This window comes from Saccopteryx bilineata, chromosome 7, assembly GCF_036850765.1.
Source record: "Saccopteryx bilineata isolate mSacBil1 chromosome 7, mSacBil1_pri_phased_curated, whole genome shotgun sequence".
Classification (NCBI taxonomy): domain Eukaryota; kingdom Metazoa; phylum Chordata; class Mammalia; order Chiroptera; family Emballonuridae; genus Saccopteryx; species Saccopteryx bilineata.
Genome location: NC_089496.1, coordinates 12,809,336 through 12,835,034, shown reverse-complemented (window position 1 = coordinate 12,835,034; position 25,699 = coordinate 12,809,336). Strand labels below are relative to the sequence as shown.

At 37.6% G+C, this 25,699-nt stretch overlaps 1 protein-coding gene across 1 annotated transcript in view; it reads left to right on the top strand.

Annotated features, from left to right (window-relative positions):
- RSBN1L (round spermatid basic protein 1 like) overlaps positions 1-25,485 on the top strand; it is a 106,341-nt gene extending 80,856 nt beyond the window's left edge. The window contains exons 5-8 of the mRNA XM_066240556.1: positions 1,898-2,040; positions 9,913-10,080; positions 20,865-20,973; positions 21,056-25,485. Of these exons, the coding sequence (XP_066096653.1) occupies positions 1,898-2,040; positions 9,913-10,080; positions 20,865-20,973; positions 21,056-21,631 (996 nt within the window). The 3' untranslated portion in view covers positions 21,632-25,485. The remainder of the gene's footprint in view (positions 1-1,897; positions 2,041-9,912; positions 10,081-20,864; positions 20,974-21,055) is intronic.
- The last annotated feature ends 214 nt before the right edge of the window (positions 25,486-25,699 follow it).

Genomic DNA, 25,699 nt, shown 5'->3' with positions numbered 1-25,699 from the left:
TTGTATTTTTCTGAAGCTGGAAATGGGGAGGCAGTCAGACAGATTCCTGTATGCGCCTGACCGGGATCCACCCGGCATGCCCACCAGGGGGCAATGCTCTGCCCATCTGGGGCGTCGCTCTGTCGTGACCAGAGCCATTCTAGTGCCTGGGGCAGAGGCCATGGAGCCATCCCCAGCGCCCGGGCCATCTTTTGCTCCAATGGAGCCCTGGCTGCGGGAGGGGAAGAGAGAGACAGAGAGGGTGGAGAAGCAGATGGGCGCTTCTCCTGTGTGCCCTGGCTGGTAATCGAACCTGGGACTTCTGCACACCAGGCCGACGCTCTACCACTGAGCCAACCGGCCAGGGCCTAAAGTCTTTAAATGATTTCTAGCTAGATTTTTTTTTGCCCCCCAACAGTCTCTGCATTTCAGAAAATATTTATTTCTTGTGGGCTGCTGGCACTGTCTCATTAAGAGCGAAATCTCTGAACTAGTTAGGCTGATTATTTAATTAGTAACTCAAAGGTCAGAATGTGACAAGATCAGTTTATTGCTTCTGTTTACCACATAATCTATTGAACATCTCTTCTTTTTTTAGTTCCAGTTGCTCAATTTTCTAATCTAAATGTGTGTATAACAATTTCTTTCCCTTCATTTTCTTTCCACCCCATTTAATTTTCCTTTTATAGGGGTCCTTGGGTTACAACACAGTTCCCTTCCTACGATAGTGACATAACCCAATTTTGCTGTAAGTCGAAACACACACTAGCCTAAGTCACTTACCTGTTCTAACACAGTTGTAAAATTATAATCTAGAACATGAAAACACAACTAAGCCACAGGAAAAGGAAAAAGACATAAATATACTGTACTGTACACTGTACTGTAGTAACAGTTCAAAATGACGTAGGTAAGTGTACTAGAGGGATGCCAGCTCCCTCATTCATATACTGCGTTACTGCGCATTCTTTCACCACGTGCAGCCAAGCTGTGTTGCCTGTATGGTCCGGAAGTACGATGCTAACGGTGTAAGCTGACACACTCATGTCTCAATTTTTTAAAGTTTTTATGGGAGTGAGCGGCGTAATCTCGAAATGTCATATGTCGAGACTGTCGTAACCCAAGGATCCCTTGTATTTCCTTTTTAATTCTTTTAAACATTTGTTCCTTTTATGTTCTCTCAGTTAGTGACATCATGGAATTTTGTTGTGTTTTTTTGAATGGTATTTTAAAAATACCATTATTTAAATATTTATGTTTCAGATTTTAAGTAAAAACAAATGAGCCAAATGCATTTTTTCTGGAGAAATTTAATTTGACCCCTTCTTTAAAAGGGATATGGGATGGATGTTTATTTTTGTCTCACCATTCCATGGACCCTTCGTCATTTCCTTTTCTTTTCAAAGATTTTAATCTCTGCTTTTTAGACCAGTAAGTACCTCGTCAAGCAACTCTTCAGCAGAAATAAATTTTCAGTTTGTTTTCATTTTCCTTTTTGTTGTAATAGGTTTTGATTATAGCTAATCAGAGAGCTATCTTTCTTTTCAAGATAACCATTTTTTTAACTTTATTTTTATAGATTCTCATGGAGAACACTTGCTTGCTTTGCTAATGTACTAACATCATATATTTGGTAGAAGGAAGAATAACAAATGATGAATATAGTGAATCATATCTGTAACAGGGCTGGGGGGAGTGAATCATCCAAAAATAATTATTCTCTTTGTGTGTTTGAAATAGAATTTTTTTGATGGAAAATGTGTGAATATATAGTAGTATTTTCAGTGTACGCATAGTATTTCAAGGGTATAAGTATGAAAGTATATATGAAAGTTTGTCAAGGGGGGGATATTCTTTGATGTGTATTTAAAGGTACATTATGAAAATAATTGATTTTTATGTAATTATTTGTCTCTAGTGTACACTGCCATGGGGGACACTATCTAGTCTAAAGTTAGAGAGTCGAAAAGATAGTGATGATGGTCCTATCATGTGGGTACGCCCAGGAGAACAAATGATCCCTGTGGCTGATATGCCAAAGTCACCTTTCAAAAGGAAAAGGTATGTTGGATACAAATTTGCATTGCTGGGAATGGGTATTGCTATTTTGGGGGGCGAAAGGGGGGCAGTTTGTTAGTTGAAAATTGTCGGAAAGAAGGCAAAGTTTAGGGCATAATTGGAATGTAAATTCAAAAATGACTACACATGCTGATACAATTTTTAACAAATAAAGGGTGGGCAAAGTACGTTTACAGTTCTGAGTACAGTACACGAAACAGTTTATTCTTATTTTTTATTATATTTTCCATACAAACCGCTGTAAACCTATTGTCCCACTCTGTATATGAAATATAAATAAGATGTGAGAAATATAGGCAAATGACAAATTATAATTAGAAATGGAAAAAATGTCATTCATAATATAAACATTATAAACTATGTGGAATAAATATAATAAATATTTAGAATCTATATTAAGAAAACTAAAATAGCCCTGGCTGATTGGCTTAGCAGTAGAGCGTTAGCCTGGCATGTGGAAGTCCCAGGTTTAACTTTCGGCCAGACACAGGAGAAGCGTCCATCTGCTTCTCCACCCTTCCCCCTCTCCTTTCTCTCTGTTTCTGTCTCTCTTCCCCTCCTGCAGCCAAGGCTCTATTGGAGCAAAGTTGACCCAGGCACTGAGGATGGCTCCATGGCCTCTGCCTCAGGCACTAGAATGGCTCCAGCCGCAACAGAGCGATGCCCCAGATGTGCAGAACATCGCCCCCTGGTGGTCATGCTGGGTGGATTCAAGTCGGGTGCATGCAGGAGTCTGACTGCCTCCCTCCCACTTCTCACTTTGGAAAAATACAAAAAAACAAAACAAAACGGAAACATCTTATAGAGCAGTGGTCCCCAACCTCTTTTGGGCCATGGACTGGTTTAATGTCAGAAAATATTTTCACAGACCAGCCTGTAGAGTGGGACGGATAAATGTGTCACGTGACCGAGACAAGCGTCAAGAGTGAGTCTTAGATGGACGTAACAGAGGGAATTTGGTCATTTTTAAAAAAGAAAACATCATTCAGACTTAAATATAAATAAAACGGAAATAATGTGGCCAGTACCGGTCTGCGGCCCAGGGTTTTGGGGACCACTGTTATAGAGGATATAAAGTAAGATCTAAACAAATAGAAACCCTGCTGTATTTTGGATTAGATAAAAATGGTATTCCTTTGAAACTTTTAGCATTTCAATTAGACTACTGCTGAATAAATGATTTTATATTTATATTTATTTATTTACTTTTTGCATTTTTCCAAAGCTGGAAATGGGAGGCAGAGGCCACAGAGCCATCCTCATCGCCCGGGCCATCTTTGCTCCAATGGAGCCTTGGCTGCGGGAGGGGAAGAGAGAGACAGAGAGGAAGGAGAGGGAGAGGGGTGGAGAAGCAGATGGGCGCTTCTCCTGTGTGCCCTGGCCGGGAATTGAACCTGGGACTCCTGCACGCCAGGCCAATGCTCTACCACTGAGCCAACCAGCCAGGGCTGAATAAATGATTTTAAAGTTCTTATTTTTAAATAAAGCCAGCCAACAGCCAAGAAAATTGTGAAACAGAAGATAAGTGAGAGTTTTTTGTGTTATTAGGTAATAAAAATTACAATATAGCTCCAAAAGATCATTAGTATGGGAATATACACAAATATATCTAAGTATATTGGAAAAGGGAAGATTTATTTAATGAAGAATGATGGCCTAATTGACAGTCCACCTGAAAGAAAACAGAACTATCACCCCTACATCATATAAGAATTAAGTTTGAGATTTAAACATAAGATAAAAATAATAATATAGTCAACTTTTCCCATTAGTGGGCATTCAGACATAGGAAGGCCTAAAAGTTTTTTAGCAAGATAAAATACACAGTATATTGTCAATAGTACTAGTGAGAGAAAAGACATCAACTTGACTAAAATATTTGTAACACATGCCAGACTAAAGTTAAATACAACGAGCATTTCTAAATTGACCAGAAAAATATAAAACAATCCAATAGAAAAATAGGCCTCACGTAGTTGTGTATATTAAAAATTTATGAGCCTGACCAGGCAGTGGTGCAGTGGATAGAGCTTCGGACTGGGATATAGAGGACCCATGTTTGAGACCCCGAGGTTGCCAGTTTGAGCGCGGGCTCATGTGGTTTGAGCAAGGCTCACCAACTTTAGCCCAAGGTCGCTGGTTCGAGCAAGGCATCACTCGGTCTGCTGTAGCCCCCTGGTCAAGGCACATATGAGAAATCAACCAATGAACAACTAAGGAGCTGCGACGAAGAAAAAAAAAATTTATAAGAGATTATTTTTACCCATTACTTCAGCAGAAATTATTAATAGAGCATTAATATTACGGGCTGGTAGGTATGTGAAGAAAACAGGGTTATTGGCCCTGGCCAGTTCGCTCAGCAGTATAATGTTTACCCGGCATGTGGATGGTCCTGGGTTTGATTCCTGGTGAGGGCACACAGGAGAAATGACCATCTGCTTCTTCACCCCTCCCCCTCTCCTTCTTTTTCTCTCTCTGTCTCTCTCTCTCTCTTCCCCTGCCATAGCCATGGCTTGGTTGGAGAAAGTTGGCCCCGGGCACTGAGGACAACTCCATGGCCTCACCTCAGGCACTAAAATAGCTTGATTGCCAAGCAATGGAGCAATGGCCCCATGGGCAAAGCATCACCCCATAGGAGGCTTGTGGGGTGGATCCTGGTCGAGGTGTAAGTGAGAGTCTGTCTTCCCACTTCTCACTTAATTAAGAAAAATAATAAAAAAAAGAAAGCATTGCTATTTATATATTGTTGGTAGAAGGGTGAACTGCTATCATAATTTTGTGAAAGCAGTTCAATAGTAGCTCATAAAGTTTAACATATATTTGTTGATCCAGCACTCCTACTTTTGAAATCTGCCCTGAGACATAAAAGCCCTAAAGGTAAATGTATAAGAATGTTAATTGCAGCATTATTTGTACTGAGAAAAAAATTTAAAATGGTCTGAATGCCCACTAATGGGAAAGGTTGACTACATTTTGACACATTCCTGTTAAAGAATATGGTGAAATAGTTAAAATAAATGAATTATTTATGTTTGTTGATTAGAAGGATATGCATGACATTTGAACAGAATGAAATGTAGAATAATATGTCCGGTATGATTGTTTTTATGAGAAGAAATGAAAAAACGGGTAAATACATATTTATGTGATCACAGAGAAAAACAGAAAATTGCACACTAGGTTAACATTGGTAGGAATGGAGTGGATTATGCTGGGAGAAATTATACCTGTTGGGTAACTAAAAATAGCTTCACTGATAACTGATTATTAATTTCAAAAGAAAACAAAATGGTTATTAAAAAACTGTGGGTTGCATGAGGGCAGGGACTGTGTTCTTTATACTAATAAACCTAATGGAGTGCCTGCTACTTAATAAATATTTATTGGTTTTCATCTTATTGTAAAATTTTCAACATTTAGTTTAACATAATGAAGTAGAATGTCTTCTTGGGCATCATCTTTGTGAAAATATAATAATTTATATAATGCAGTAAATACACTAAAAGATAGGATTGCATCAGAATTTGTCTACAATTTCAAAATAGAACATATTAAAACACTTATTTTAATCATAAAATTTGCACAAAACTTATTTAAATTCTATTCAGGCAAAAATTTGCGTTTGTAGCTCTTGTGTTTGTGTACTTGTTGAGGACAATCTCGTTTGATGCTCCAGCAGTAGTCTGCTCTTCACTAACAGCTCCAAGATTTTCAGGAAACTTAATCAAGGTGACTGTTTAGGAAGTGAATCTTGACGCTCATGTTACATCCAATGTCGTGGAGAGCCAACAGCATCCTTTGAACCAGAAGTTCATAGTTTTCTGCTTTTCTTCATCACATATGAGGGTTCGAATCTGAGGTCCATCAAATACACCTGCTTTTATCTCCTCGAAAGACAAAGCAGGAAAAGCAGAAATTATATGTTAAAAGCATTCACTTTCTCTATTCAAATCCTGAACAAACTGCCTTTTTTTTTTTTTTTTGGATTTTTCTGAAGCTGGAAATGGGAGGCAGTCAGACTCCCGCATGCGCCCGACTGGGATCCACCCGGCACGCCCACCAGGGGGCGACACTCTGCCCATACACGGCGTCGCTCTGTCACGACCAGAGCCACTCTAGTGCCTGGGGCAGAGGCCAAGGAGCCATCCCCAGCGCCCGGGCCATCTTTTGCTCCAAGGAGCCATCCCCAGCGCCCGGGCCATCTTTTGCTCCAATGGAGCCTCGGCTGCGGGAGGGGAAGAGAGAGACAGAGAGGAAGGAGAGGGGAAGGGGTGGAGAAGCAGATGGGCGCCTCTCCTGTGTGCCCTGGCTGGGAATCGAACCCAGAACTTCCGCACGCCAGGCCAACACTCTACCACTGAGCCAACCGTCCAGGGCCACAAACTGCTTTTTTAAACCAAGTTTGAGGTGAAGTGGGGGAAAATGATCCTGTCTGGATTAACTACAGATTCATTCACAATATTTTGCATCCCTACTTTCAGAGCTTCACGTTTCGGCCACTCCGTTTGTGTCCAGTGTTTCTCCCGAGCTCTGCTGTCCCACAAACACAGAAAGCAAGGATACTTTGTGAAACCTCTCTGTTGTCCTAGCAGGAAATTTACCATTTTAAGATCCACACAAATGACCCAGTTACGCCCCTCATACTTCAGAAAGTCGAGGACAATTTTTATGTCATTATTACTAAGTCATTCAATTTGGGTTGGCTAAACTGCTGAGGGGTTAATGACTGCTTGGCATCAGAAGAAGACCCTTCAGATTCTACAACCATTTCCTCAAGCATCTTATCAAAATACACTTGATCACCATGTTCACTTTCTTTGTCCTTAGAAGAAATAAAACCATTGAAAACTGGAGCTTGGAGTGTCTCAGAGTGTGGGATAGGTCATACTGCTGAAGGAATATTAGGATATGCGATCATATGCCTTTTTTTCTTACTGATGCCCTTTGTGTGGATCAGACAGAAATAACAGTCACTGCTGTGGTCCTTAGGTTCACGCCAAACCATGGGAATACCAAAAGGCATTCCTTTGCGTTTTCCTTTTGTCCAGTCACAAAGCATTTCCTCACAATTATGACGCACAATATGAGGAGCCCAATTCTTGTCTTGATCGCCAAGGGGAACTTGAAAATAGGCAATATTTGCACGTGTCACAAATGATGAAATATTGCACCTTTGACGCTGAAGTGTGTAACAGCCATAAATATAACAGAAAGTGTCAGGACTATTCTTACATTTACGCCTACTCTAAGAAGCCATGATTCAATCTTAAAATAAGAGAGTGTTTTATCAGATAATAATTTTTTACCTTTAAAAACAACCACAATTATGTAAAAGTGATGTTTATAAAACATTAATTGCCTTGTGGTTATGTTCAATCCAAGAGTCATTGCCCTTTAATTCTAATTTATAAACCAATGCATGCCATTACTGTAACATAAAGAAATTAAAATTGCATAAAAACTAGAGCATGGGCCCTGGCCGGTTGGCTCAGTGGTAGAGTGTCAGCCTGGCGTGTGGGAGTCCCGGGTTCGATTACCAGCCAGGGCACACAGGAGAAGCGCCTATCTGCTTCTTCCCCCCTCCCCCTCTCCTTTCTCTCTGTCTCTCTCTTCCTCTCCTGCAGCCAAGGCTCCATTGGAGCAAAGATGGTGCGGGCGCTGGGGATGGCTCTGTGGCCTCTGCCTCAGGCGCTAGAATGGCTCTGGTTGCAACAGAATGACCCCCCAGATGGACAGAGCATCGCCCCCTGGTGGGCATGCCGGGTGGATCCCAGTTGGGCACATGCAGGAGTCTGCCTCCCTGTTTCCAACTTCAGAAAAATACAACCCCCCCCCCAAAGAAAAAACCCAAAAAAAAACCTAGAGCATGCACCGAAAAACAGATTTCAGATTTGGAATCAGCAATGCATAAATACATAGAAACAGTTCTAAAACCTCATGCAACAGAAAATGAAAAAAATAATTGTTCCCCAGTGATAATTTATAAGTTGGTAGTAAATGATAAAATTGGTGTTTCTGAGGGGTTCTTAACTTGGATTCATAAATCTTTTTAGAATCGGAAAGCTTCTGCCCAGAATGATATAACTATGTACACCTTTTCCATGTAATTTAAGGAATAGTTCAGTAGAATCTTAAGGAATTTGCCTGTACCTCAAGGAATACAAATCCATGGTGTATGTGGTAATTTCATATACATTCTGGCCAAACTAATAATAACATTGCCCTAGGCATTATGCTAAGTATTTTATATAAAGTCTTTTTAAAAGTTATTGATTGATTGATTTAAGGGGGAGGGAATGGGTGAACGAGAGAGAGATCAGTTTGTTGTTCTACTTATTTATGCATTCATTGGTTGTTTCTTGTATGTGCCCTGACTGGGTATTGAATCTGTAACCTTAATTTATTGGGACGACACTCTAACCAACTGAGCTACCCAGCAAGGGCTTCATTAAAATGTCCTGTTCATGAGACCAAAGTTGTGGGCTTGAAAGCCTGTTAGCTTTTCACAGGAAGCAACATCATCATCTAGCTCTGACGCATGTAGAACATTAATCTCAAAGAGGAAAAAAGTATGTTATAACATTGTGCATAATAAGACTGTAATACAAGACTGTACAGAGAGCAGTAAGTAGTGGAGTATATAGAGGGTGGAAAATGAGAGAACTAATAAGGAGGAGACCCTAATGAATAGACTAGGATGAGAGGAGAAAATTATGGGGCAATCTGGATTTATCTTTGGAAATAACCAAAAAACCATACAGGAAGATAAGATGATGGTTCCCAAAGATAAAAACTCTTCTTACCCTTTTTCCTTCCACAGCAAAAACTGGCGCGGTTTCTGTATTGAGGCTAAGTAGTCAGCAACTTCTGTATGCATGTGTGTGTAGGTGATGAGCAGAGGCGTAGAGGGTCAATGGGAGATGGCTGCCCTCAAAGAGGGAGCTAAGGTTTTCCTTTCTACCTCCAATAAATCACACGTGTTTTGTGGAAGCACTTATGCATGTTTTGTTGCCATTTGTTTGTCTTTCTTTCTCTAGAATATAAACTTCCACAAGAGTAGGGAACTTATCTTAGTCTCTATTGCTTTGTTCACTAGTTTCAGTGCCTAGATAATACTTGACATATGGTAGGTGTCTACAGATATTAATGCATTTTTAAAAGTTACGTGTTTGTTTCAGATAATATACTTTGCCTTACCCATGTGACCTGATTGGGAGCATGCTTCCACAGATTAGACCCAAACTTCTGGTTCAGATTCTGGGTACAAGAAGCCTGACCTGTGGTGGCACATTCAATAAAGCGTCGACCTGGAATGCTGAGGTCGTGGGTTTGAAACCCTGGGATTGCCTGGTCAAGGCACATACAAGAAGCTACTATGAAGCAACTAGGAGTTGATGCTTCCTGTCTTTCCCCTTTCTCTCTCTTCCTTTCTCTCCCTCTCTCCCTTTCTCTTCCTCCCTTTTTCTCCCTCCCTCTCTCCTTTCTCTCTCTCCCCACTCTAAAAATCAATAAATAAAACCCTGAAAAAAAGATTCTGGGTACAGGGAAGCCTTGGTAAATCATACCACCTGTAATTTAGTTTCTTATCCAAGAATATTTTGCCGTACAGATTACAGTTATGAAGGATGTGTTAGGAAAAGGGGAGTGTATTATATATGTGCACTTCATTTTAAAAATAAAACTTGATATAGGACCAGATGATTTAAAATTCCCTTTCTCTGAATTATGTGATTACTAAATACTTGATGATACTTAAGCTTCAGTACATCAATATAAACAATTGTTCAAGGGCAAGTAAGCCTTAATACTTGAGCCTGCCAACCCCCATATAAAATATAATTTCTTTTTTAACAGAACTACCAATGAAATAAAAAACCTGCAGTACCTACCTCGAACTAGTGAGCCCCGTGAGATGCTTTTTGAAGACAGGACAAGAGCTCATGCAGATCATATAGGACAAGGTTTTGAGCGACAGACTACAGCTGCTGTTGGAGTCTTGAAGGCTGTGCACTGTGGAGAGTGGTATATATTTACTTATGTGGTTATAATGAAATGTTTTATTGGCTTTCAAAATATTTCTTGAGAAGTCTCAGTAATTCTCCTTACTGTGGGGAGAAAAAAGTTTAATTTTTTCTGTATTTGGATATGACTACACTAAAGAAATTTTTTTTTTTTTTTTTTTTTTTGCAATTTTCTGAAGCTGGAAACAGGGAGAGACAGTCAGACAGTCTCCCGCATGCGCCCGACCGGGATCCACCCGGCATGCCCACCAGGGGCGATGCTCTGCCCACCAGGGGGCGATGCTCTGCCCATCCTGGGTGTCGCCATGTTGCGACCAGAGCCACTCCAGCACCTGGGGCGGAGGCCACAGAGCCATCCCCAGCACCCGGGCCATCTTTGCTCCAGTGGAGCCTTGGCTGTGGGAGGGGAAGAGAGAGACAGAGAGGAAGGCACGGCGGAGGTGTGGAGAAGCAAATGGGCGCTTCTCCTGTGTGCCCTGGCCGGGAATCGAACCCGGGTCCTCCGCACGCTAGGCCGACGCTCTACCGCTGAGCCAACCGGCCAGGGCTAAAGAAAATTTTTAATCGCTAGAAGGTAGGTTTAGTCTTTTGGATTTGACTGAAATAATTTCATTTTCTAAGTGACTAGAGTAAAAACAATTATCTAAGGTAAAAGAAAAACTAAGATTTGTTTGGTGCTTACTCCATGCCCATTATTCATTTGATTTTTCTCAACTACTTTTAGGCCCATATTTATCACACAAGGAAACTGAGGCTCAGGGCTGTTTAATAACATGATCATAGTTACATAGTTAATAAGAGGTAAAGCTGAGACTGATTTCAGATTTGATTCCAGACTCTTGTTTTCTATTTCAACTGTTCTACCTTGCTGCTCCCCGCTAAGGTTTGGTATATTGATTTTTTCCAGCTTCACTTGCAAGTTTCACTTTGAATATTTTCATAGGTTAAAAAAAAGATAATGCTCTTTACTATACTTAAGGTATCATCCCATAAGTAAGAAATTTTCCATTTATTGATAAAAAATAGCAAAGCTATATTGATACTAAGATAAGTTTGTTCAGGTTGCTTTTCAACTGAATAATGTTTAGGTATGAAGCTTAAGTTGGAATATGCTATTTTACTTATGAAAGTAGTTGAGTTAGTAAATAGGCAAGAACATTTTCTAAGTAAAAGGAAACTTTAATTCTGAAAACATAAAATGTTGGTATTGTTATGTAGCTAAGATATAAAAAATATAACCTGTATTTTCTACATGGGGAAATTTTACTTTCAAGGACTACTGATACAGAATAGACCTTCTGTTAAATTACAATGTTTTATAAATTAATTCTGAGTTGGTAAGCTAGTGTAAACTGACTTTTTTTTTTTTTTGTATTTTTCCAAAGTGAGAAGTGGGGGGCAGCAGGCAGAGAGACTCCCGCATGCACGCGACCAGGATCCACCGGCACGCCCTACCAGGGGGTGTTGATCGGCCCCATCTGGGGCGTTGCTCCATTGCATCCTGAGCCATTCTAGCACCTGAGGTGGAGGCCATGGAGCCGTCCTCAGCGCCTGGGCCAACTTTGCTCCAGTGGAGCCTTGGCTGCGGGTGGGGAAGAGAGAGATAGAAAGAAAGGAGAGGGGGAAGGGAGGAGAAGCAGATGGGCGCCTCTCCTGTGTACCCTGGCCGGGAATTGAACCCGGGACATCCACAGGCTGGCCAACGCTCTACTGCTGAGCCAACCGGCCAGGGCCCTGACTTTCTTTCTTAACATAAATGAAGTTTATCAATTTCAGGTATACAAAGTATTACTAAACTAATCCTAAGAGATCCTTAGGAATACAATATTAGTTATCAGTCAGTAATAATTTATAATTGGATAGTTTTTATGCTTTTTTATGATCTGGTTTAAAACATTACATTTATTTCTGTGGAAATCATTTCAAACACCTATTTCAAATTAATGAAATTTCTCTTGAATTTTTGGTATACATTATTTAAGAGTAGCATATAGAATTGCTTAGGGTGAAATCTAATTTAGAGTGTTCAGTTAAAGTTAATGACATATTTACACTTTCAGAGATAAATATTACTGCTTTATGGCCTTAGCACTTTGTTAAAAATCTCTTTTAAGCTTAGATTATTGTTGGTATATATTCTTTCTTCCACTATACATGCAATTTGAGATTGAGATTGTGTCCTGTTCTTCATGGGCCTATCATAGTTCCCCCAAAATATCCATTGAATTAAAAAAACCCACATTTTTATAGCTAGCAGTTGTGCAGTATAGGACTACTGTCAAACTACTATACTTTTAAGTTAGGGTGGTCAAGAATATGGCTTCTAAAATATTTTTGGAATAAGATATTACGAGCTATGATTTTCCCACTATTGTAAAATAGTTTACTTACTGTACCAATGCTGCTTTAATCTCAATATTAAAAATGGCAAGAAAATAATTTTGTTGGTGATATAAGAGGTATTCATGGCTCTGATGCAAACATGGTTTATAATCCATTTTTCATTATTCCTTGGTGGTGAGTTAAGCTATACCAAGGAAGTTGATTTTTTTTTCTTTAGTGTTTTGAATTCTCTTTTTCTCAAAAAAAGGTATTTAGAAAAAGGTATTTAAAGTATTAGATTCTTGACTTCATCTTAGAGCGAGGCTTAACACTAGTTTGAAATAAAACACTAGGATTGATTTAGACTTTATAGAAATCTTCAGCTAGATAGGCTAATGAAGTATTTATCAAATTATATCGCTCTTTAGGTATTATATATATATGAATGGATTCATATAGGGTGAGGCAAAAGTAGATTTAAGTTCATATGGAAACTATAATAAATAGTAATAAAAGAATAAACTATATTTTGCATACTCACAACTATAAATCTACTTTTGCCCCACTCTGTAGATTTATATATTTGAGTTTGCTTTTTTGAAATCCAGTTTTTGAAAAATCAACCATTGAAGTATAACTTATATTCAGAAACACACACTCACTTTCTATAAGTATATATTTTGATGTGTTTTTACAAATGTAAACGGCCATGTTTCCACTACCACAACATTTTGTTTCCTTCATAGCCCTTGGCAGTTAATATCCCCCATCCTTGGCTCAGCTCCAGACAGCCTTTAATATGTTTTTTTGTCTTCACAGGTTATTATTCCCTAGTCTAGGATCCTCTATTAATTGAATCATACATGATGCCTGATTTCTCTTATTCAGCTTAATGTTTTTGAGATCCATCTACATTTTTACATGTATTAGTAGTTCATTTTTTCTTGTTGCTGAGTGGTCTGTCATTGTAGGGATATATCACAACTGATTTATTTATTTATCTGATGATAGAGACATTTGAGTTGTTTCCAGTTTTATCAATAAAGCTGTTGTGAACATTCACTTACACGCCTTTGTATATACCTATGATTTTGTTTCAGGAAGTACATAGAAATGGAATTTTTTTTTTTTTTTTGTATTTTTCTGAAGCTGGAAACGGGGAGAGACAGTCAGACAGACTCCCGCATGCGCCCGACCGGGATCCACCCGGCACGCCCACCAGGGGCAACGCTCTGCCCCTCCGGGGAGTCGCTCTGTTGCGACCAGAGCCACTCTAGTGCCTGGGGCAGAGGCCAAGGAGCCATCTCCAACGCCCGGGCCATCTTTGCTCCAATGGAGCCTCGGCTGCGAGAGGGGAAGAGAGAGACAGAGAGGAAGGAGAGGGGGAGGGGTAGAGAAGCAAATGGGCGCTTCTCCTGTGTGCCCTGGCCGGGAATCGAACCTGGGACTTCTGCACGCCAGGCCGATGCTCTACCACTGAGCCAACCGGCCAGGGCCATAGAAATGGAATTAATAGGGTCTTAAGAGTAAGGCAAAATAATTGTGTACAGGATTTAAGTCTGCAAAAGAAGTACTAGAATTAATAAGCAAATTTATCAAAGTCTCAGAATAAGACAAAACTGAAAGTCAGTTGTATTTCTATATACTAGCAATAAACATTGGCAAATGAATAGAAAAAATAATGCCATTTAGAATAGCAGAAAATGTAAGGACTTACATAAATGTAGAGATTTACCTTATTGATTGGAAGACTCAATATTATGAGGTTTGTTCCTTCCCAAATGATCTATAAATTAACTCAATCCCAATCAAAATCTAACGAGGTTTTCTTATAGAAATACAAAGAAATCTAGTGAAGGCAAAACATTCTTGGTGGGAAATAAATAATAATGTTGGAGGATTTATACTACACTACCTGTCGTTTTAAAGCTTACTTTGAAGCAACAGTAATTAACAGAGGGTGTTATTGGTATAAAGGTAAAGTGTAAGATTAATGGAACAGAATAGTGTCCAGTGTTCATTGATTTTTAGTGAAGGTGCCCAGATCATTCAGTGGAGATAAGAGTCTTCAAGCAATGGTGCTGGAACTACAGTGTATCCATATACAAGAACAAAAATGAAAAACAATGAACCTTGGCTTTTATCAAACTATACAAAAAAATTTTTTTTTTAATTTTTTTATTTTTTATTTTTTATTTATTTATTTATTTTTTTACAGAGGCAGAGATAGACAGGGACAGACAGACAGGAACGGAGAGAGATGAGAAGCATCAATCATCAGTTTCTCGTTGCGCGTTGGGACTTCTTAGTTGTTCATTGATTGCTTTCTCACATGTGCCTTGACCGCGGGCCTTCAGCAGACCGAGTAACCCCCCTGCTGGAGCCAGCGACCTTGGGTCCAAGCTGGTGAACTCTTTGCTCAAGCCATATGAGCCCGTGCTCAAGCTGGCCACCTCGGGGTCTCGAACCTGGGTCCTTCCGCATCCCAGTCCGACGCTCTATCCACTGCGCCACCACCTGGTCAGGCCAAAAAAATTTTTAATGGATCACATAACTAAATGTAACCATCAAAACTATAGAATATGTAGAAGAAAACATTGGAGGAAATTTTGTATTAGGCAGAAATTTCATGCACCAAGAGAAAATAATATTAAGATAATGAAAAGGCAGGTGACAGACTTGGAGGAAATATTTGAGGTATATGTGTGAATGACTTGTATCCAAATATATATTTTAAAACTCTTAAAATTCAAGAATAATAAAACAAACAATCCAGTAAAATTGGGCAAATATTTGAACAGGCATTTTACAGAAGATAGACAAATGCTCTTTATTTCTGTCCTTTTTAAGGAAAGAACTTGCTTGTTCTAGCTTAAGTTAGAAGCTTGGAAGCTTAGATTATTGATTTGAGACCTTTTTTCCTAATGGAAGTACCTAAAACTAAACTGAGCACTACTTTAGCTATCTATATTCCATAATGTTGACATTAAAAGTTATCAGTAGTATTGTACTTGCATAAAAGAAATACAGATTAAAACCACAATGATATTCATTAAAATTTGCTGCTAATAATAATAATTTTTTAAAAAGACCATGCTGAAAGCTAGTAAAGATGTGAGATGTGAATTAGAACTTTCATATACTGCTCTGGGAACTGTAAAAAAGTTTGATAGTTTCTTATAAAATTAAACATACAGTTACCCTACGACTCTATAATTCCATTTCTGTTCCTGGAATTAAAAACCTCTCTTGGTTATTCTGTATTATTATACATATCATATCTGTATATGATTATATACATATATGACAATATGGAATAACCAAGGGAGATATGTGTGTATATCTGATACTTACCTTTAAACATAAATCTGTATGATATATATAATACACATATATATCTGATAATGTTTATGATAATACACTAGTTCTGTAGTCAGCATGCTGTTAATGATTTTTATATTTATATTCTTTTCAGAATTAATTTTACTGATCTTTTCAGTGAATCAGCCATTTATTTCATTGATCTTTTTTCTATTTTTCTGTTTGTTTGTTTTTCTTTTGTAAGAGAGAGTGGTAAACAGGAAGAGAGAGAGATGAGAAGCATAACTTATAGTTGCTGTACGTTAGTTCATTGATTACTTCTCATATGTGCCTTGACAGGTTGAGGGAGGCTGCAGCTGAGCTAAGGACCTGGGGCTCAAGCCAGCGATCCCCACACTCAAGCTGGTGAGCCTGTGCTCAAGCTGAATAGACCTGCACTCAAGCTGGTGATGTCAGGGTTTTGAACCTGGTACTTCAGCATCCCAGGTTGATTTTCTATCCACTTACTGCACCACCCTGTCAGGCAATTATTTTTCTGTTTTATATTTCATTATTTCTGCTCTTTAATTCTTTTTGAAAATTTTAAATTAAAACAAAATTAGTTTGAATTTATCAGTGTGACATTAGTTAATGATACAGATTTCAGGTGTACCATTGTATAATACATTATCTATACATTACACCTGTGTGTCCACCATCCCAAGTCAAGTCTCCTTTTTTCTTATAAGGAAAGAGTTCTGCTCTTTCTAACTTAAGTTAGAAATCTAGGTTATTGATTTGAGACCTTTCTTCTTTTCTAATAAAAGTATTTAAAACTAAATTTCTAAGCACTACTTCAGCTATATTGCAAAAATGTTGCTATTGTGTTTTCATTATTGTACAGTTCAGAATTTTTCGAATTTTCTTTTTGGTATCTTTTAAAAAAAAATTATTGAGAAGAATGTTTTCAATATTTGAGAATTTTTTCCCAGATTTTTTGGTGGTATTTTTGATTTCCAGTTTAATTCTTTTGTAGTCAGAGAATATATTCTGTATAATTTGTCTTTCTTAATTTCCTGAGGTTTGGTTTGTGGACTATCTTGATGAATGCTATGTGCACCAAAAAGGATGTGTATTCTGCTGCTGTTGGAGGTATACTGTTCTGTTAATGCCGTTTAAATCAACTTATCTCCTGTGTTTATTCACTTTTGTCTAGTTACTAATCTTCAACTGTAACATTGGATTTGATTGTTTCTCCTTTAAGCTTTGCTAGGGTTATTTTGTTGTTGTTTTGATTTGATTTTTTCTCCATGTGTTTTTCTTTGGTAATGGCTTTATAGAAATATAATTTTAAAAATATATAATTCAGATAATATACAGTTCACTCATTTAAAGTATATATAATTCAGTGGTTTATAGTATATTCAGAGTTTTAACTATTATCACGATTATAGAATATTATAGAATATCACCTCAGAAAGGTGATCCAATCCTTGTTTATGGATTGGGCTTTTTAGCTACATATTACTACCCAGTTATATATCCTCTTCAGCTCTAGGCAACCATTTATATACTTTTTTGTCTATTTGTCTATGCTAGATATTTTATATAATTGGAATGACATAATATGTGGTCTTTGAGATTAGCTTCTTCCACTTAGCATAATGCTTTCAGGGTTGTTCATATATTTTGAAGCTCTGTTAACAGGTGGCTACACATTTAGAATTATTTCTTCTTGATGAATTTGACCTCTTTATCATTACAAAATATACTTTTTACCTTTAGTAATATTCCTTGTCCTAAAACCTGTAAGGAATCACCCATCTAACCTTGAACTCTTTATGACTTGGATTGGGGAACTTTAGTTAAAAGCCTTGAGTGAATGTCCCTCTGATGCAAACACCAAGAAGCTGTGTGAGTGTCCTTTGTGCAGACACAAAGGAATGCATATGAACAGACTTTAAGAAAATTACTATATGTTTCCATGTATAAGATGCACCGTGTCCTGAAAAATTTGGGGTCAAAACTGGGTGCGTCTTATACAGTGGTTGTAGATTTTCTTACTTGCATTTCTCGCTTTTTCGTGCTTGTTTTTGTGCTCATTGTTGAAGACAGTGATTTGTCATCGGACACAGATGAGGACAAGCTAATGGATGGGAGTTGTGACAGTGATGAGGAGTTGTATGAATTTATGATGACTAAAACTTGAATTCAATAACTTTATGTAATACCCTTTTTTTTCTCTACAAATTTCGGGCCCCAAAATTAAGGTGTGTCTTATACATGGGAATGTCTTATACACGGGGAAATATGGTAGCCTAGACTAGAGGTTCTAGATTGCCCCTTCATTTGTGCTTGTTAATCAGCAAAAAAAAAAAAGAATGTACTCACCCAAATTAGACCTTTCTCCATGTCAGCAAAATGGCCATTAGTCATTCTTTTCCCTTATCACCCGGTCTCCCTCCCTTGTGATCCCGTTACCTCTGTTCTGCTTCTGATAATAAAAGCTGAGGGAGAAGGAAATTCAGAAGGTCTTCTTTGCCTCCCCTGGCAGGCCTCCGTTCCTCTTAACATCACTTTCTGTCTTGAGTAGGTTTTTTCCACGCAACACTGGTCGTTTCCAGCAGGCTGGAGTGCTACAAAAATCTACTGTGCTGTTAATACAGCCATTCTAGTTCTCTTGTGATTAGTGTTTGCATGTTATATCTTTGTTCATTGTCTTTTCACCTGTGTGGCTATATTGTTTCCTGTAGATAGTGTATACCGTGTTTTTCACTCCATAGACACACCTAGGGTTTTAAGGAGGAAAATAAGAAAAAATAGTATTCTGAACCAGATGGTGTGTTAAAATATTTAATAAAATACCTCATTTTTCGCTCCATAAGATGCATGGACATTTTCCCCACCAATTTTTTTTTGGGGGAAATTGCGTCTTATGGAGCGAAAAATACGGTATCTTGCTTTGCGTCTTGCTTTTTAATATATTTACTGTAATGATAATCTTTTAATTGGAATATTTAGACCATTTACCTATAATGTATCAGTAAATTTGGATTTACCATATTTTTTTCCCACTTGCCTCATTTTTTATTCCTTTTCCACTTTGTCTTTTTTAGCATTCCGTTATAGCTTCAGTATTTGCTTTAGTGGCTGCACTAAAGTTATCATAGCCTACTCTCAAATATATACCTTTCAATAGCATACTGCCATTTATTTTCTCTACCTCGTTTCTAGACCTTGTGCTAATTATTGTCATGTATTTGTCCTTTAAATATGCTATATCCACCACCGCCACTGCCGCCACCATATTTACTGTTAACTTGTGCTCTGCATTCCTTTGAATAGATCTACATTTTTACCCAAGTATTAGTTTCTTTCAGTCTGAATAAATTCCTTTAGCATTTTGTAAGATATTTTTGGTAGATACAGAATTCTAGGTTGACTTGACTTCTAGTACAGTACTTTAAAAGATAGTCTCTTCTCTTCTGGCTGCATTGTCCCTGATGAGAAGGCTGCAACTATCCTTATCCTTCTTCCTCTGTGTAATACAATGTCATGAATGAGTTTTAGATCTTCTGTTTATCACTTTTTAAAAAATTGGTTATGATTTGCTTAGGTATAATTTTTTTATATATATAGTTGCTTGGAATTTCATTCCAAAATCTGTATTTTTTAGTCTCTTTTTAATAAAAATGTATTTTTATATTCCTAATTAATTGAAGAACTTGTGGGTTTTTTTTTTTTTTTTTTTTTTTTTTTTTTGGTTTTTTGTTGTTGTTTTCTTACAGGGACAGAGAGAGAGACAAGACAGGAACAGAAAGAGATGAGAAGCATCAGTCATCAGTTTTTCGTTGCGACACCTTAGTTCATTGATTGCTTTTTAATATGTGCCTTGACCGCGGGCCTTCAGCAGACTGAGTAACCCCTTGCTTGAGCCAGCGACCTTGGGTCCAAGCTGGTGAGCTTTTTGCTCAAGCCAGATGAGCCCATGCTCAAGCTGGTGACCTCAGGGTCTCCAACTTGGGTCCTCCACATCCCAGTCCAGGGCTCTATCCACTGCACCACAGCCTGGTCAGACTGTGGGGTTTTTTTAGGATTGTTTTTCAAGATGAACAAATAGAGTGTTTACAGTTTATTTTATTAATACTTTTTAAACAAATATCTTTTTAAAAATATTTATTTATTGGGAGGGGGAAAGAAACATCTATTTGTTGTTCCACCTTTTTCACTTTTAATTTTTTTTAGTGAGAGGAGGGGAGATAGACTCCCGCATGTGCCCTGACCGGGATCTACCTGGCAAGCTCACTAGGGGGGCAATGTTTTGCCCATCTGGGGTCCTTGTTATGTTGCAACTGGAGCCATTTTTTAGCTCCTGAGGTGGAGGCCATGGATCCATCTTCAGTGCCTGGGGCCAGTTGAGCCATGGCTATAGGAGGGGAGGAGAAGAAAGAGTTGGAGAGAGAGAGAGAGAGAGAGAGCTGATGGGTACTTCTCCTGTGTGCTCTGACTAGGAATCGAACCCGAGACATCCATACGCCAGGCTAATGCTCTACCACTGAGCCAACTGGCCAGGGCTTTTGTTCCACTTATTTATGTATTCGTTGGTTGATTCTTGTATGTGCCCTGACCAGGGATTGAACCTGCAACCTTGGCATATGACGCTCTAACCAACTGAGGGTCAGGGCTAATGAATATCTTTTAATTTATAAGGAGTTACGTAGGGGTTTTAGGTATCACTGCAGTTACTGTCTTTATTGAAAAAATGTATTCCCTTCCCCTATATTTAACTAAATTTTATATAGTCCTTTCAACTTTAACTCTTAATTTTTTGACATACTGCCATTAACTTTAAAGACAATATACTTAGTTTTTTTTATTTGCATAATGAACCAGTTCAGATGGTTTTAAATTTCAAAATATGGTTACACATACATATAATAAAATGAAGCGAGTTGTTTTTTATCTGTTTAGGTTGAAACTCATGGCATTATCCCTTTGTTTAAATATTACATGTAAAGTGGTTTGCTAATTATAATTTAACTTTATTTCTAAGACAGTACTTTGGTTTTGACTGTAAAATTATTTTTACTTTGAATTTAATGATGACTGAACAGAATGAAACATTAATGGCCAATTCTTCCTTATATTCCTTTTTTTTTAAAGGCTTGATCAACCCCGAATAACCAAAGATGTAATTTGTTTTCATGCTGAAGATTTCTTAGAAGTAGTTCAACGAATGCAGTTAGATTTACACGAACCTCCACTGTCCCAGGTATATTTTAAACCATTATTATCTTCAGTTTAATTTTTATTGTGAAAAAACACTTACTGGTATTTCTTGCTTCTTTTTTTAGTGTGTCCAGTGGGTTGATGATGCAAAACTTAATCAACTGAGGAGGGAAGGCATTCGCTATGCCAGGATTCAGCTGTACGATAATGACATTTATTTTATTCCAAGGAATGTTGTTCATCAGTTCAAGACAGTTTCAGCTGTATGCAGTTTAGCATGGCACGTTCGGCTCAAGTTATATCACTCCTCTGAGGACACTGCTCAGAGTACAACTGCTTATGAAATGGGCACATCCCCAGATTCCACATCATCAGTTCTTGGACCTCACACTGACAATAGGGTTTGTGCTGTAAGCAAAACCTCTTTGGAATCTATTTTTTCAGACAAACTTCATTCTAAATATGAAGTACAGCAGATTAAACATGAACCTATTGCATCTGTAAGAATCAGTGAAGAACCTGTGAATGTTTCTGTTTCTGAAAAGACTAGAGCACTGTATAATATGGATGGCAAGAATGTTAAAGCAAAATTGGATCACGTTCAATTTACAGAATTTAAGATTGATGTGGACTCCAAATTTGAAAATAGCAACAAAGACTTAACAAAGGAACTGTGCCCTGGAAGTCTCAAGTCTAGTTGATACAAGGCAACATAGTTCACATTCAAATCAGGATAGAAAAGATGGTGACATTTTGTGCTATGTACATATCATTTAAAATCCTTTTTTAAAAAAACAAATCTTAATAATGTAATAAAGATTCATGAATTGTGAAAGCAAGCCAAGGACTTGCTCCCAAGTCTGTTACAAAATATAGTTTATGTAGCTTTGTAACATTCCTCAGTGCCTGTCCATAACTGTGAAGTATCAAAGCACTTAGGGCCAGATGCACTGTAAACATTGCAGGTTTAAACAAATGGAGTCTTTAAAAAATCATTTGAGTTGGAGTTGTAGGTTTTAGAATAGAGCTGACATTAACATATATATATATATTTTTTGTAATATGAATCAGAATTCCTTTTTGACAATGTAAGGCTTTTCCATAGAGCTTATTTATATCAATTTCTTTTTTCATTTTAAATATGTCAGCACTGTAGTGTAAATAGCTTTAAAAAATTTTTTAGTGTGATTTATACTGAAATGTGAGCCACTTAATAAAGGTTCATAATAAATGTTTTCTGTCGGGTGTGCAAAAAGTCAAACTGACTATTCAGTTAAATCATTTATTTGCTCTATTATGTGTCTGCTGGTGTATCCATTTATTTTTTATTTTTATTTTTTTTTTTGTATTTTTCCAAAGCCAGAAACGGGGAGGCAGCCAGACAGACTCCCGCATGCGCCCGACCGGGATCCACCTGGCACACCCACCAGGGGGCGATGCTCTGCCCATATGGGGCGTCGCTCTGCCCCAATCAGAGCCATCCCAGCGCCTGAGGCAGAGGCCACAGAGCTACCCTCAGCACCCGGGCAAACCTTGCTCCAATGGAGCCTTGGCTGCAGGAGGGGAAGAGAGAGACAGAGAGGAAGGAGAGGGGGCGGGGCGGAGAAGCAGATGGGCGCTTCTCCTGTGTGCCCTGGCCGGAATCGAACCCGGGACTTCCACACGCCAGGCCGATGCTCCACCACTGAGCCAACCGGCCAGGGCCTGGTGTATCCATTTAGAGTGGTAAAAGACTACAAATGTACATACTCAAATCTAGTGAATATTTAAATTCCTCACATTGTGCAAGCATTTTTAAAACCAAGATTCAGTTAAGAAAGCATATTTATATGTGTGTGTATGTATCGGAATATATATGTATATCATATTTTACGTAATTCTTAAATTGCTGAATAAGATGAATATGTGCAATTTCCTAGCCCCACTCCCTGGAATACATTTTAAAATATTTATATTCAACATTAAGAAAGCAGTTTAGGTAGTAGAAATAATTTTGTACAGTTGGGCAGAACAAGGTCTGTTAGTGCTATCTAATCCTTCTAAATTAGTGAAGTTTTGTGGCCAGATTACATAGCCTAACATAAATTTTCTTTGTAGTGTACGGAATAAGTTGAGAAAATTTTCTTATTAATAGACACCTTTGCTATACTTAATAGTAGCTGAGTAAAAAAATATTTACATTTGTGAGCAGTTCAAATCCTTTAAAATTTTTTTTTACAGAACAGGAAGAAAATACGGCATATATAAAATCTTAAAATAAGGTAACAACTCATACAGAGATATAGCTAACAAAATAGGATCTGTTACCTCTTCTTTCTAAGGATCCCTCTGCCCACTGTAGGCAGGGTAAATAATTTATGTGTACAATTTACCCTTAGACAGTGTGGGTTTAAATCGCACAGGTGAATTGAAAAAAGTGTGTGTAAGTGGGACCACGCAGTTCAAAACTGTTGCTCCCAAGGGCCAGTTCTACTCTTTTTCAAAAGAACCTCTAGAAAGTAAAATTGGGGTAGGAAACAGGATTGTCAGTGGCCAGCAAACGATGATTAAGACAAGTGTTTTCAGTGATGGACTCAGCACTATTTCAGACTGCTTCCATTTATGTAATTAAAAGTCAAATATCTTTATGCTTCGATATAAGGAACTCTGCTCATAGCAAATCTGTTTTGTTCGTTAATTTTCTGGGCTTATACTTTTGTTGATCCCTTTCTTTCATCTGGGGTTCTTTGTGCTGCTGTTTGGGCTGGAGTTGCTATTCCCATTTCAGTGGTTTCTACTTAGGAAGAGGCCACTTAGAAGTATTTATTCAGAAAAAAACTAGAGCAATGATGTTATTTCTGGCAGTATAAAGAGTAGGCAAATATTGCCGGAAATCTGAATTGTTTGTAGGAAATCACTATATTTGCGACATGAGAATTTTTATGGAATAAGGAAGGTAAAAATCATGTTAATGTAAATAGGGATTTTCTTTTATATATCTTACTGCTTTTCCTGCTCTTCACTTTAATCTTATCTTTAAAGCTAAATTTATGTATTTGCACCTACCTTTTCAGGAGACAAAGTTCATAACAAACCAGTATTGAGAAGTAGTAGGGGATGTTTTTTCTTTTTAATTGGAGGGAAATATATTTAACAAGATGTGTTTTAGTTCCAATTTTCCAGCAGCATAGACATAGATACATAAAATCATACTGTAATAAAATGTCTTTAGGATATCCCTCCAAAGTATGAGTCTTAAACTTTTAACTTAAAGATATATCTAACAAAACAATAGTGGTTACTTTCAGGTATTGTTTCCTGTATAGCCTTGAAGCCAAATCTATTTTTAAAAAACTTGTTTTGTAAAATGCATAATATCTCTGTATGCATTTTCTTGAGTGTGTGGATGTGAAATAGAAATCAGTGGGTTCAGATTGCAAGATACAGTCTTGTCACCTTGAACAAAACTTAATGTTACTTGTCACCTTGAACAAAACTTAATGGTACTTGTCTTCTGGATTCTAATTTTAAAATCCTCTTTGGATGCAATCTGAGAACTTTTTGACTACCTTTGTTACACACAAATAATTTCTATTTCAATATTGCATTATATTGATGGTTTCCCAGTCAGTACATTCCAGTTCTTTATCTGAACACACATTGTTTCCAATTTCTTGGACCACAACAAAAAAGTCATTGAGATGGTTTCTATATGATCTTATACAATATAAAATAAACAATTGTTATGTAAATTGATACACAGGCCTTTACAAAAAAACTAAGATACCTCAATGGTGTCTATGACAGTACTTTATTTTTTTAATTACTTTTGTCCATACCCTTTTAGCTATCTAAGTAATAACATATTCCATACTCAGGGTAGCTGGTTAGGTAGCAAAGGAATTAAGCATTTGTGATAATTAGTTGAAAACTTTACAAAAGCCATATTCATTATCTTCCTTGTCACTAAGGCTGTTGACCTTCAGTAAAGATTAGGTTAATCTAGTACAACATTCTGTGTGTGTGTGTGTGTGCGTGCGCGCGCACGTGCATGTGTGTAAGATTATTGGAAATTATGTTTGTTTCCACATATTTTCTGTTTTAATTCATTCTATAATTTGGAGGGGGTCTTGGAAGCTGGAAAGATTTATTTCTTGAGTTAAGTCTTCAAGGTATTTCATTAATGTTTGAGTGTAAAAAGTTTTTTTCTCACACACGTATGGCAGGTAAGATCATTTTTGTAAATAATATATTAGCCCTATTTTGGTAAATTACACTCAGTTATATTTTGGACAAGTTTATTGTCATATAAACCAGTGGTCCCCAACTCCCGGGCTGTGGACCAGTACTGGTCCGTGGGCCATTTGGTACCGGTCCGCAGAGAAAGAATAACTTACATTATTTCCATTTTATTTATATTTAAGTCTGAAGTATGTTTTGTTTTTAAAAAATGACCAGATTCCCTCTGTTACATCCATCTAAGACTCACTCTTGATGCTTGTCTTAGTCATGTGATACATTTATCCGTCCCTCCCTAAAGGCCGGTCCGTGAAAATATTTTTTGACATTAAACCGGTCCGTGGCCCAAAAAAGGTTGGGGACCACTGATATAAACCAAATATCTCAAAATTAATTTTACATTTAGCAAAGGTGCAAGATTGGTTTTTGGCATTTGAGAGGAATTTTCCTTGTCTTCCATCTTTAAATAAATACTATTAATTGATAACCATCATCTTTTTTCCTTTGTTTTGTATTTTTTTTTGCATTTGACATTTTATTTTCATCTCGTC